Genomic DNA, 13,833 nt, shown 5'->3' with positions numbered 1-13,833 from the left:
CCTTGATTATTTTCTTCTTCTTGCTCAATATCCTCTGTATTTTCATCGGGTTCGCTAGCATGTCTTTCTAATGTACATGATACCATTGGTGGTTCGCTCTCGGTCGAAGTTTCATTCATATTTAAAGGCGTATCATCGATCACTGGATCCTTTTCCCTATCAAACATTCCAGAAGAATTTCCTAATTGTTTTAAATAATACTCTTTGCTATCCAGACTCGATGCTACTTTGTACTTTAATTGTTTCTAAAAGAAAATATATTACATTATTGTAAAATACACACATTTATTGTATCAATGATAAAGAATGCTTCGTTAAAATATTCACTTACATTATCTGGATGCTCCAATTCAGGCCTATAAGGATAATGTATATAAAATAATTCATTTTTCATCATTTTTTTGCGCATTCTACATGGACCCTCTGTCATATCAAGCATCCATTTATCAAGTATTGTAGGTGTCGGTGGACCCCATAGACCACGCTCTCTTGTTAGTTCTGTTTCAGTTTGTAGCCATTCCTACAACACACAATGTAAAATAAGTTGTGTATAAATTAAATATAAGATTAATATTAAACATTAAGCTTTATGGTTTCGATTTAACATACGATAACACAGATGATATTATATCTACCGAGCTACCTTGTTCTATAATGCTTCTTTCGTACTTTTATCTATTTCATACTCTATTGTATTACTCTTTCTATTTTAATTTCAAACACACACTCTCATACATATGCAACTACACATTCGCACGCACTCATCGACCTATCGACTCACTGTACATACACGTATCCACCTAAAAGTATATAGAATTATTTGCAATAATAGAAATAAAATTATTTACTTGATAAACGTAACGTTGAGTATGCTGATAAGTTTGTTGGTACTGTAACTTTCTGGTCGCTGCCAATTCCCTGACTAATGCTACATTTTGCTCTGTCCATTGAACTACAGTACCATAATGCAATCTTAATTTTATTCTAATAGATTCTTCCTTTTTGGCTTTCGTTCGACTAGCTAGTCTTGTTAATCCTCCGGTAACCTTTTGGATTTTCTGTAATTTGTATTTTAAATATGGAAAAAATTATAAGCCACTTTTTACATAAATTTATACCCATTATATATGAGTATATTTACATTATTAATTGCAGACTGAATTTGATTATGGAGTTCCCATGGAGCTCTATACGATGATTTTCTTTCAGATACTACATAATTCATCCAAAGTCTTTGTGCTATTTCATGAACTTGCTCTCGAACTACTGACAAATCTGGTGCTCGTTCATTTGTAAGCAGTGGTTGTAAAGTTATTTTGAAAACTTCTTCAATCGCCGGTTTTTTACATACATATAATTCTTCCCATACTCTGGTAGCGGCAACAGCCATAAGGTTGTGACCTTGATGGGAGGTTAGTCTATCATCACTAGATTCAATTTGCGGATTTACATGCCATGTGGTTTTCATGTTAGTGTCCAACATTATTTTAATGTCAGCTGTTAATTGTAACAAGCAGTACGTTAGGCATCCAATAAATTCCAATTCGTGATTTCCAGCCCCAAATACTAACAGTCTAATTTGATTTTGGATAATATTCATTTACAATTACGTCTCATTATTTTTATTAACAAGTTTTATTTATATATTAATTAATGGTGAATAAATAAATTACCTATGGGTCGTAAGTTTATGTAAAGCCTCTAGTACTGACATTTGATCGGCAACAGAGTCGGAGGAACGCGAAAGTAAAAACAGAATAGTCCTATTTAAACAATGATAAAGACCTTCCATACTAACAGTACCGGGTCTTCTTTTTGCTTGACCAATTAATTTAACAATAAAGTCAAATATTTCATGGGGATCTTTTGTTAGAGATCCTACAAAATTAATTAATTACATTAATATTCAGTATTAAATATTGATAAAGAATCTTACCTTGCCATAATTTATCAACAATTCTAGCTGTCACATAACAAACATTACTAGTAATATTATTTGCTGAGCCACCAGGTACAACTGGCAATGCTGCTTGTTCACCAATAAGAACATCAGCTGCTAACAAGTGTTCCATTAAAATGGATAAAATTTCAGTTTGATAGTGCGTTTGTTGACTCGTAGATGCATATTCAGGCCAAGCATCTAAAACTAAATCGATAGCTGGTGCTAATTTCGTTGAGACTTGCAACGAAAGTGAATCAACAACAATAACTCGTAAAAAGTCCATCACAAATTTTCGTACTACATGATTTATCAATCCCATATCTTTTGATGGAGATTTTACTAATACTGGCTCCTGAATAATTATATACTATCATAAACAATTCAACATATTATTAATTATTTAAAAATTAAAAATTGTTTTTTATTACCTCATCACCTGGAGTACTGGCACCACTACTATCTAAGCTAGAATTATTAGACTTTTGAAATAGTGTTCCTGCTAACGCTCCCAAGACTTCTGCGCTCATAAATAACTGCATAAAATCTGTGAAATTATGATACAGGAAGAACAAAAATTGTATTATTGTTACTGGATAATCATTTAGCCAGTCTGGTAATGTCTCGGCACTATAAATTATAAAAGATCATTATTGTTATTATTATTATTATTATTAAGTAGAATAGAAATTTGCTGGTCACTTCAGTTATAATATACATATAAAGTTAATACCTTGTAGAGCCATTGACCATAGTTCGTACCATTGTTAAAAGTGTTACAATCGCTTCTGGACACAAGTTTATTCGTGATGCAAATGAGGAAAGCGAATGATTTACTGACACACCGAATAAGAAATTCCATACATTGTCAAGATCAAGCTAATAAAAATATAAATAGTTACATTAGATGGAAAATTCCACTCTTTCTTAATCATTTATTATTTTTCTTTAAATATATTAATTAATACGAGATTTTTTACTTTTGAATCTGCCGGCAATAGCTTTATTGGCTGCCCCATCATAAGAGCAATGAATAAAAAATATAACTCAGGGACAAGATCGATATGTTGTGGAAGTAACCATCCTAAATGTTGAAAACCTGGCACATGTAAGCCCGTAGTTTTTGTTTCTCCACCAGTGATTTGCTGATAATAGCCTGAGAAAAACAGATGTACAATTTTTATCTCAATTATTTTTCATTAAAAAAATAAAATTTAACAAACATGATAACAAACAATAACAAACATACCTAATGCTACAGCCATTTTATTATGATCGGTATGTCTTAACCAACCACTATTACTAGTTCCTTCTTTGAACTTTTGTAAAATCGATTGTATGGAACATACTGCAACTAGAATCCTTAATCCCCAAATTACTGTTGTGCCATGAAGGCCAGGTTGAAGAAATAGTAATACCCAATCTAATCCTAATATTTTAGATATTTCTTCGCACATACTAAAACAATATTACCGTATTAAATAAATTTTACAATATAATACGTTTTATAAATGAAATAATAAAATACCTTGCATTGATTTTGGAACCATTAAATAGAAGGGAATGAAGAAGTTGTAAGCAACGATTTCGTAGAAGAATACTTTCTCCTTCCCCTTCTTTAGTGCCTTCACTTTCCCTTAAAACTAAGTTCTTCTCTGAATTTAGAGGTAGAGTTGCTACTATAAATTGTCCAAACCTATATTAAAATAATTAAATAAGTCTTTTGAAGTAATATATCAATATTTGATTTAAATTATTTTTAATGTTCACCATAACAGATCAGCTTGTCTGGGTTGACCTAATAGTATACCGAGTAGGGCTAAAAGTACTTGTCTAGTAGTATTTTGTTTAACATCACTTAAAATATGCAATAGTTTGTGAACTAACTGTAAATCCCTCATAAGACGTAGATTGCTGCGTTTTTCATTGGATTCTGCTATGAGTTCATACAAATGTTCTAAGAGCGATCGAAGTAATTCACCAGGAGCTTCATGCCATACCTTAAACAATGTTTTTAATCAAATTTTGATAGTATTCTTAAAAAAAAGAAAAGAAAGTATTCTTATAAATTAAATATTGAGTAGAATTAAGGGGAATTAAATATACCTGCAAGTCACACAATAGATCTTGAAATGCCGTTACATTTGGAATCGCACTTGTTTCTCTGCCACTGTCTACAGTACCGACCAAACTAAATGTTAAATGCAAAATATGGGAGTTTAAGAGCGGGCACTTTCTTCTGAGTAACATAGCTAAAGTTTGATATCCTCTACGTCTATCCATTTCTTGTTGAGCTGTTTGATTGGATTTAACAACGCAAACCAATGCTTTAACAGCTGCATAAAGCGACTCGACATCTTGAGCCATAGCGATCATTCCTGTAAAATAAAATTGAGAATTAAACGATGTAAAATAAACTATAAAATAAAATTCTACCAACTAAGTAATGAAAAAGGATTTAAACTACTTACCAAGTAGAACGGAACAACCACCAACATTATCAACCATAATTGCAACGGGTCTAGGATTGAAAACTCGAACTCCTAAATATCCAACTACAACACCTCCTAATGCTCTCGCAGGACCACTTAAATGTCCAGCTGAATTATGTAGGACTCTAATTGGAGTAGCATTTTCATGAGATGACATACCAAGCTATTTTAAATAAAAAATAAATTCATTAAATCAATGGAGAAAATTGAAAATAACAAATAATTGAAGATAAGCTTTTATCCTACATCCGACAATAAAATGTGTATAATCTGATTAATATTAGTCTATTTGACGGTATTATAAGGTAAAGAGTAATAAGAAAACATTATTTATTATTTTATAGTTGTGTTTGCATGAAGATTACACAACATTTTATTTTCTAAAAATATAATATGAAAATTTTTGAATTTATTTGTATAACTAAACTACTAAATAATATTATTCAGTTTATTTTAATAATAAGCAGTAGTTTTTAAATACTTGTATAACTAGATATTTGATAAATCTGTTTAAATAGCTGTAAATAATTTTTCGAATGATAATAAATAAAATAAAATATATAATCAAAGCTCTTTTTAAATTCTAATTTTAAATCCGTCTCTCATCGAAAATGTTAAGTTTTTAAGGTAAATAATGAAACGTTAATTTTACAATAATATTCCAAAGTTCACCATATTTAAGAAATAAATTAAATAAAAGATTTACCTGCTTAGCGATGGATTTGTTATCTGCTCTACTATAAACTTTTCTAATTTTTGCAAGAGTCAATTGGGACATTGCTTTAGCATTTAAACCAAATACTACTTTTTCTTCTGCTACAAGTGAAGTTAATGGTTCCGAGCCTATGATAAATTAAAATTGAAAATACAATACGATACATTACAAATACAACGATATATTATTATATTATATAAATTGCTCACCAGTAAATTGTGGCGCTTGTAAGCTGCCCATATAATGTGGACCTAATTTAAATAAATTGGCTATATTTTGAGAGTGGAAGACTTCTTCGACCAAATGACACGGCCCCTGTTTCCATATGAGTCTTGAATATCGTCTCCAGCATGGGGGTGTACCAATATAGCCATATACTGGCGATGCGATTGTTAAATTAGCTGCACCTCCACCCGGAGCTTGAGTAATATAGTGGAGCTATAAGAATAAGAAGAAGAAGAAAAGAAGAATTTAATATATTATTTTCATAACATGTTTTATTGAATTTTATAGGATCTTGTACGCTTCGGTAAGTTACCTTTTGACTGTGAATATGCTGACCGTCTAAGTATAACGAGAAACTAGAATTTTTCAAAACTGCACGATTTAAAACTATTGCGATATGATGCCATTGTCCTTCGTGTAATAAATCTGGACACCAAACGCGAGCTCCACTTTCTCCAGTTCCTTCTGGTTCCCATTCTCCAACATCTTAACAAAACATGATGATAAATGATAATTTGGCTTCATATAAACCAACTATTTTAATAATCACGGTTATTTTAAATGATAAATTACTTTGTGGTAGAGCTGTTTCTTGAGTCGAAACTACGATGGCTTTATCGCGTGCACTAAGTACGGCAGTTAAGCATATTAAATCTCTTCCTGATGGAGTGTTACGTACCAATGTTAATAATCTGACGCAATGAGCATCTGTTCGTGAATCACTAAATTTATCCACGCATATCCATGTACTGTATGTTAAACCAGTTTGCGGAGGAAAAAGTCTATCGCCTGCAACGAATATATATATATATATATATATATATATATATAGAGCACCATTGGTGTTTTTTAAAGAACATTTTTAATAAAAATATCGTTGTTCCAGAAGGAACGCTGGCTTCAAAAAAATTTGCAATAAAATTTTCAATAATTTATGTACCTGAGCCAATGCCACCGAGTACGCTATTATCTGCCGATACTACCGTTGGTGGTGTTGTACTTTGAGGAGCAATACTAGGTAGATAAAGGCATGCAAAGCCCTCTGCACTCATATCAAACTCAACAAAGGGCGGCAAGGTGCAAGAGCCGTGTGCTCGGAAATCTTTGGGAGTCGTCATCGAGACCAAAGTTTTTATTCGAGTCAATGGAACAGGACCACCACGGGAGCTTTTCAGTTCAATATCATCCAGTGAAATACAGCATAATGGATCACCCAATCGCAAAAACTCTCTAGTTATTGTAAAGTGTATGAAAAATTTATCATTATTTCCATTGATTACGTATTTATTTATATGGGATAATAAAATGATTTAAAATGTTGAAAAATTGTTTTCAAGAGGATTTAAAAAAAAAAAAAAAAAAAAAAAAAAAAAGAAGAAGAAAGAAATATATGCAAGTTGCGAATTTTCAAATACGTCAAACATTAATAATTATTATTTACGCACTAAAAGAGAATAATTTACGCGAAAAATTTACTTTAATTACCTTGTTAACTACTAATAATTCATAATTAGTAAATTGTTAAGTAGTTGCATACATATATTTTATTGGAGAAAATATGTTTTTAACTAAAAGTCTTTTCCCACAAAATAACTCATTTATCTTTATTTTTGAATCTTAAGTAGCGATATTTTGCAAACTATATAGCCGTCTTTAAGCGATGTAGATGTTTGCTGATGATACTCTTTTATATTTAAAAATAAAACCAATTTATAAATATCCAAACTATTTGAAATATTTGAATGCAAGTGGAGTTTAAACGACTTTCTTATACATCGTTCACTCGTCTTACTTAGAATATTACTTAGCATATCAAATATAATTGCATATTACAATAAATAATGTTATAATAAATATTTTCATTCATCAATATTTCGTTAGTCTTGGATAATTAGTAATTAGTAATTTGGAAGTTATATTATCATCAATTAAATTTTTAGCATAAAATTTCTTTATTCAATGTTTATAATTGGCCATTTAACTCGTATTTTATCTATAGTATTATAGTAATCAAATTCTTCAAATTAATCATTAGAGAATATGGAAACTAAGACAGGTAATAAATTTTTCAAAAATTTCGTTTTTATAATAAAGTCATGTAAGCAAACATATTTGAATAGATTTTTCCTTTTATTTACACTTATTTATAATATTTACTTATTTACCTTATATCTTTGGGTTCTAAATATTGAGCGGCAAGTCGTTCGATTATATATTGCAAAGGTTGATGAAGAGGATGAGTTTCATCTTGAAGCGCCATTCTACCCATGTTTAATAATTCACCAGCCATACCCGCCTCACACATTACTTGTTGATTTCTTTCCGAGCGTACTAAACTTTTTATTACCTCTGCAATATACGTTTGTAAAGATAAAGCCAATTCAGAATTTGTTTCATCGGAAATCGAAGGAATTAAATGAAGCATTCCGACTACAACTCCAGGATGAACTATAATTGGTTCTGGTACTATTGGAGTTAAATTTAATGAATTTACATTCGATCGCTTTCCAGTTAAGTCCAATGATTTTTGTTGTTCTATTTTTATCTGCTTGTGACTTGGTGATTTCATTCCTATTCCAGCTAAGTTTGGCTTGTCAAAAGCATCAAGAGCTACATCGTGTAATAATCGAAATAATAAACAGGCGTATCCAAGAACTTGAGGAATATTACTTGGAAATGTTGGCTCTAATATACTCCCAGTGAATAAAGTGAGCCAAGTATTATGAAAATTCATATTATGGACAGTATCGACTTCTTCAAGTTTCATTTGGGTTGTAAAACAACCAAGAAGTCTTAAGGTATCACAGAGACTTGATTGACATATCTATAAGCACAATTCTTTATATACTTTAAATATTTTTTAAATAAAATAATAGCTAAGTTAATATAATCGTAAAAAAAAAAAACCTATCTAATGAAATGGTTTTAATTAATAAAATTAATTAATTATATAAAATATATATATATACCTCGTGATAAAAAAACTTGGCATTCGCTGGTTCAAAACGCATTGCAGTACTTAATGTATGGAACACCATGTATAATAATGTTAGTAGTTCAGTTTCATCTTGTGAACTCTTCTGAGTTATATTGTTACAAGATTCAGTGCTTTGAATAGGTGATGAAGATAGTTGACCTTCCAAAGATACAAGAACAGACATCACATAAACAAATCCTCCAACTTTTCGGAATACAGTTCTTGTACGATGTGACTCTCGAAGACACGCGAGTAAAGACTGAAATTTATAAGTATCAATGATGAATCGTTATTTAATAATCATTCCTATATCATTAGAATGTTTATTTCTATTACTATTAAAATCGTGTACATACTTTTAAAATATGTGTTTTCAAGGCAAGTGCGTTGGATGGTGCAGAATGCATAACTCCTAGAAGAGTAGCCATATCGTCTTCTCCACCAGCACTAAGTATCAATTCCCTTACAATTCCCAAAGCTTGAAATCTGCAATCTGTGTAAGGAACAAGATTATGTGAACAACGTGCTCCGCCACATTCTCGAAAAACATTTGCATTTTGAACATTTCCCGCTAGTAAATTTGTTAAAGCTTCCATTATCAAGGTTCCCAATTTTTCTTGCTTCACACACATTTTGTACTCTGATAAATAACGAATGAAAATTTTGTTACCACAAATTAAAACAAATTCTTTATTAAAAAGAAAAAGTTTATAAATTCTTTAAATACCTTGACCCTGATCCAATGTGCCTTCTTTATCTTTCAATAAAGTCGCATACCTGTGCAGACATGTAACAAATACTTCTAACAATCCAACTTCTCTATACACGTCTTTAAATATTATATTGTGCCTAAAAATTAATAGTTATATTAATGAGAAAATATATTGAAGAATTTGCAATGACAATTTTCGACATTAATCGCATTGTGTATTTACCGAAGTATATTAATTAGAGTTTCCATACACATGATGCTACAACTAATGGAATGATTTGATTTTAATAATATAGACAATGATATGAGTTCCTTGCAAGGCACGAAGTTTAACTGAAATACTATAAATTCCAGAAGTTGAAAAAACTTCTCTTGAATTTCTAAGCTCTTCAGATGAATTTTTTCTGCAAATTGGGATAAAGTATTTTGTCCTTCAAGGATAAAGTAGTTGGCATTGTCACTGTGATATACACTAGATATAGCATCAAGTATAGTACAACAAAGAAGTGGAGAATTCGACTTTACAAATACTGACTGCAATACTTGAAATGCTTGTATATTACGAACGCTGCCTCCTGCAAGTTATTTTCAATTATCTAAATATCGTTCTAAAATAATATTTAAAAATAATATTTAAAATAAATATTATACCTCTGTTGCTAGGCTGAGGTAATGTGAAGTTAAGCATTTGAAATAACGATCCCATACTTGCTGTACTTGGCTTTAATTCTGTATGGCCACACATTGTTAAAGATGCTAGCATCAATACTAAATTTCTTATAGCGTCTTGTGCTTCTGCTTTACCATCTTGCTCTAATCGAGACGGAGCATGCCTAGTAAGATTAAAAATAATTGAAATATTATGTTTATTCAATAAACATTGTTTTTATATTACGTGACATGTATAATTATACTTTAAAAGAAATTCCGATAAAAATATATAACCCTGACAGGCGCGAAAATCATCGAGCAGGATTTGGGACACTTCGCTAGAGTCTTTTAAAAAGCAAAATACTGTCACAAACATTTCAACGACTTCTAGTGGTGCTAATTCAGGTACACGTTGCATATTATCAATACAAAGTGCTATGCATCCTTTATCTAGAAGCAATAATTTATTCCATAATTATAATAGATTCAGATTCAGATACAAATTTATTGTGTCTGTTGTGCGTAAAATGACAATTCTTACTATGAATGTATGCTACTACGCTCTGAGTGAGACCATGTCGAGATAGTATCATTAGGATTTCTGCGGCACTTTTTCGCCACATGACATTATACTGTGGACACCAGCTAGTAATCGCTGAGAAAAGTAACGTAAGGTCATCTTTTCGAGCTAGTTCTTCCGCTGGGTACATATGACTGCACAATCTTACCAATAGCTAAGTAAATAATAAAAGCGATTAAATTGAATTTTTCATTAAAATATTATATCGTAAAATTATTAAATAATGGTAATTTGGATCGATTACATGGTTTTTTTTTTTTTTTTGATTCGAACAAATATATTTATATTTACTTTTTTTTGTAATCTTTTGAAATTATTAATTTATTCATAAGTTATAAGATATAATAATGAACGCGCAGCTCATTCTAATTCCAAAAATATCCACATACAAATTTAAAATGAAAATGAAAACTATTGTATTCTTTATACCTGAACAAATATTTTTTGTAATAGTATTCTCCTTTCCTTTGGTGTAAATTCACTACTTGCATCGGCGACATCAGCTTCTTCCCCATTCATTTCTGGCAAATCGAAAAACAAGTAAAGACATTTTACCAGAGTTGAAGGCACTGAAGCTATGGTCATTTCCTACAATATAATCAGATTTCATATTAATTCGTATGGCATATTTGAAATTAAGTAAAATATAATAAAATTTTTATTTTTGCTACCTGAATTAACGGTGAATCTCCAGCAGCTAATAGATTGAGAGCCGATAGTAACATCCACCCATTACTCGATTCTTCGTTATTTTCTATTTCAAGAAATTTAACAATCGCACAACTCGCTGTCTCTGTACTTTGATTGCTTGCTCTTTGACGAATTTCAGATACCATAAGCTTCGATACTTCCTTCGTGAAAGCAAGAATGTCCCAGAATTTCTCATTCATGTCCCCGGATGGGCTAGTGCCGAATACCTAATATATCATATTATTATGTATTATTGAAGCGAATTAGCGAATGGTTTTTTGTTTTTTTTTTTTTAATTTATAATGTAAAAATTACTCTATCATGGTAATTAACCGCTGTTTTCTCAAATGATTAAACTAAGATAAAATCTTTATTAAATAATATGATATAACAATCTTATTGTTCTAAATTTTTTTATTTCTTCTTTTATACAACTTTTACTTAAATTTTTTACAATATTTGGTTAATGTAATTGTTCGTTAAGCAAATAGGATTTAATTTTCAATCAATAATTAATAGATACTTGATATAGACTATAACAAAGAGCATTATCACGTTAAATATTACATTGCTTTTTAACTAAAGGTTATACGTTTCTATTCAATTACCAATAGATAAACGAATTCAAATATATAAGAGTAGCAATGTAAAGCATACAAGTTTTAAAAATAAATTTAAAAAAACTTGTATTCTAGGAATACATACTTTACAAAACAGGGGTAGCATATTATAAAGTTTGTCATCTCGTTCAGCGTCGGACAGTGCATTTGGTGGATGAGTATATTCCGAGAAAAGTTTTTTGAGGTGCATTAGACCAAGGGCTGTGTGCTGTGGATTTGCACCTCCTGCGCAGCTATCCGAGCCCCCGGCGCTAGTAGAACTCATACTGCCAACGCTGCTACACCCCCTCAATTTACGCATTATGTTCATTCTCAAAATTATACTAAAATTAAAAAATTTTGTTAGCCATTCCCTTATGTATATAAAAAGATATAGGATAAATTAGGCGATGTTTACATTTAAGTTACAGAATCATAACCGAGAATCATATTTGATTATCATAATTTACTAATCTGACTAATCATATTTTACTTTTATACAACAGATTTAACGATAAATATTAATTTTAGTCGTTTGCTTTTCAAGCGCTGCTTTAAATCGATACGCATGAAAAATAAAAATAATAATTACTTTGTGATGTTTTGTCACGGTTTAACTAGCTTTTGACAAAACTAAGCAAATTAGAAGTAAGATTATTAGACGTTTCCTTTGGCCTACGCAAATACAATATTTTATGGTCGATATTCATCATTGATAATCCACTCGCAATTGCTTCTTAGCCATAAAAAACAACGATAACTTTTTTTGCCACATTTACATACACAAACTATGAAAATCTTAACACCTTTCGAAATGCCAATGCAACAAAATGGTAGTTTCGTTATGCCAGGTATTGTATATTAAAATTCATTCCATCAAATACAAATTAACACTTTAATCCGACATATTTACGTCTGCGAATAATAATTAATAATAATAATACTATATCTCGGGAGCAATGGTAATTTACATTATTTATACAATCAACATACGAATAAGCAATAATTGCAATATCGTAAAGCACATGACTAGTTGTAGAATGAAAAAATTTTGGCACCGTCTTTTAATTAGGCACTTATCCGTATCGCGTCCAAAAAACTTGATTGTTTAAATTATTAATATTGTAAACAATCTGTTTGCTTTATCATACGCACATAGCGTACATATGCACATCAATAATAATCCTTCGCTAAGAAGTGGTAAGTTCTATTTTTCGCTATTGTCTCTGTCCAGCTGTGTGTATGTGGCGCGCGAGAGAAGAAAATCGAATGTCGTCTACTGTATGCATAAAAAACGAACCGATAATCTTTCTTGCCCATGTATCATCCACGACTCCCTGCCGAGTTTCAACCATATCACTCGTCACAAAAACTGGGCCAGTCCGCTAATTAATTCGACTGAAAATTCAACAGTGCGGAGTGTTCCGACGACATTGTATCACCTCTCGTTCATCGCAGCGACAATCATTATCACAACACACATTACTATTATTATTCTTAGGCTCTACCTCCGCGGTCAACTGTCAATTCGTCGTGTGTCAGTGACTGAGATTGGCATCTATAATAATTGCTTTGGCCACCACCGCCGCTGTCGCCGCCGCCACCGCCGCTGTCGCCGCTGCCACTGTCGCCGCTGCCGCCACCGCCTCAGCCACCGATGCTCGCATTAAACGACAGCCGAATCGTTCTTTCGCGTGGTAATTTCGTCAAAGCACGTTACGCACATGCTTCGCGTTTGCACGGCTGTTCAATAATATCATTTACCTGTTACACCACAGCTTGTGAGAGTCTACATCTTCCCGAGGTAAGCGATGCTGTTGCAAAGTAGCTACGATATTTCAGCGGCAGCAATCATATTAGTCCCTTTCGCTCTGCTCGCTACGACACGACGACAACGATCACTTTGACAACGACGACTTTGACGACTTTGACGACGACGACGACGACGACGACGACGACGACGACGACGACGACGATGGCGATAGCGACGGTGATGGAGATGGTGATTGTAATGGCAATGAACGAAGACAGAGAAAAGTCGCGCGCACGTAAGATACACATGCACCGCTCTGCTGTTCGAGCTTGGCTCGCCCCGTCTTATGGGACACGCGCATTACAGCACCAAAGCGATTAATCCCCTCGCAAGGAGCGATTAATCCGTAATCCATTGTTTTATAAAGAGACAGCAGCGGAGCGGGGCCCCCAACCCCCCCCCCCCCCCTCCCACCCCCAAACACTACCTCCCAACCACCC

The 13,833-nt window shown here is 32.2% G+C and overlaps 1 protein-coding gene across 1 annotated transcript in view; it reads right to left on the bottom strand.

The window, feature by feature from the left end:
• bchs (WD repeat and FYVE domain containing 3 bchs) overlaps window positions 1-13,184 on the bottom strand; it is a 19,111-nt gene extending 5,927 nt beyond the window's left edge. Inside the window, 31 exon segments of the mRNA XM_011501593.1 lie at window positions 1-245; window positions 332-520; window positions 849-1,058; window positions 1,142-1,574; window positions 1,674-1,878; window positions 1,937-2,294; window positions 2,371-2,569; window positions 2,673-2,818; window positions 2,920-3,095; window positions 3,189-3,397; window positions 3,468-3,635; window positions 3,710-3,939; window positions 4,046-4,317; window positions 4,411-4,594; window positions 5,138-5,274; window positions 5,356-5,584; window positions 5,685-5,857; window positions 5,945-6,160; window positions 6,312-6,601; window positions 7,537-8,195; window positions 8,341-8,607; window positions 8,705-8,988; window positions 9,076-9,197; window positions 9,284-9,635; window positions 9,712-9,893; window positions 9,975-10,161; window positions 10,253-10,445; window positions 10,721-10,879; window positions 10,963-11,208; window positions 11,687-11,924; window positions 12,881-13,184. The exon segment at window positions 1-245 is cut by the window's left edge and continues 1 nt beyond it. Of these exon segments, the coding sequence (XP_011499895.1) occupies window positions 1-245; window positions 332-520; window positions 849-1,058; window positions 1,142-1,574; window positions 1,674-1,878; window positions 1,937-2,294; window positions 2,371-2,569; window positions 2,673-2,818; window positions 2,920-3,095; window positions 3,189-3,397; window positions 3,468-3,635; window positions 3,710-3,939; window positions 4,046-4,317; window positions 4,411-4,594; window positions 5,138-5,274; window positions 5,356-5,584; window positions 5,685-5,857; window positions 5,945-6,160; window positions 6,312-6,601; window positions 7,537-8,195; window positions 8,341-8,607; window positions 8,705-8,988; window positions 9,076-9,197; window positions 9,284-9,635; window positions 9,712-9,893; window positions 9,975-10,161; window positions 10,253-10,445; window positions 10,721-10,879; window positions 10,963-11,208; window positions 11,687-11,924; window positions 12,881-12,900 (7,178 nt within the window). The 5' untranslated portion in view covers window positions 12,901-13,184.
• Window positions 13,185-13,833: the final 649 nt, after the last annotated feature.

This window comes from Ceratosolen solmsi, unplaced genomic scaffold (genome assembly GCF_000503995.2).
Source record: "Ceratosolen solmsi marchali unplaced genomic scaffold, CerSol_1.0 scaffold28, whole genome shotgun sequence".
Lineage (NCBI taxonomy): Eukaryota > Metazoa > Arthropoda > Insecta > Hymenoptera > Agaonidae > Ceratosolen > Ceratosolen solmsi.
Note: the sequence above shows the minus strand (reverse complement) of the source record. Positions and strands in the feature narration are given on the sequence as shown.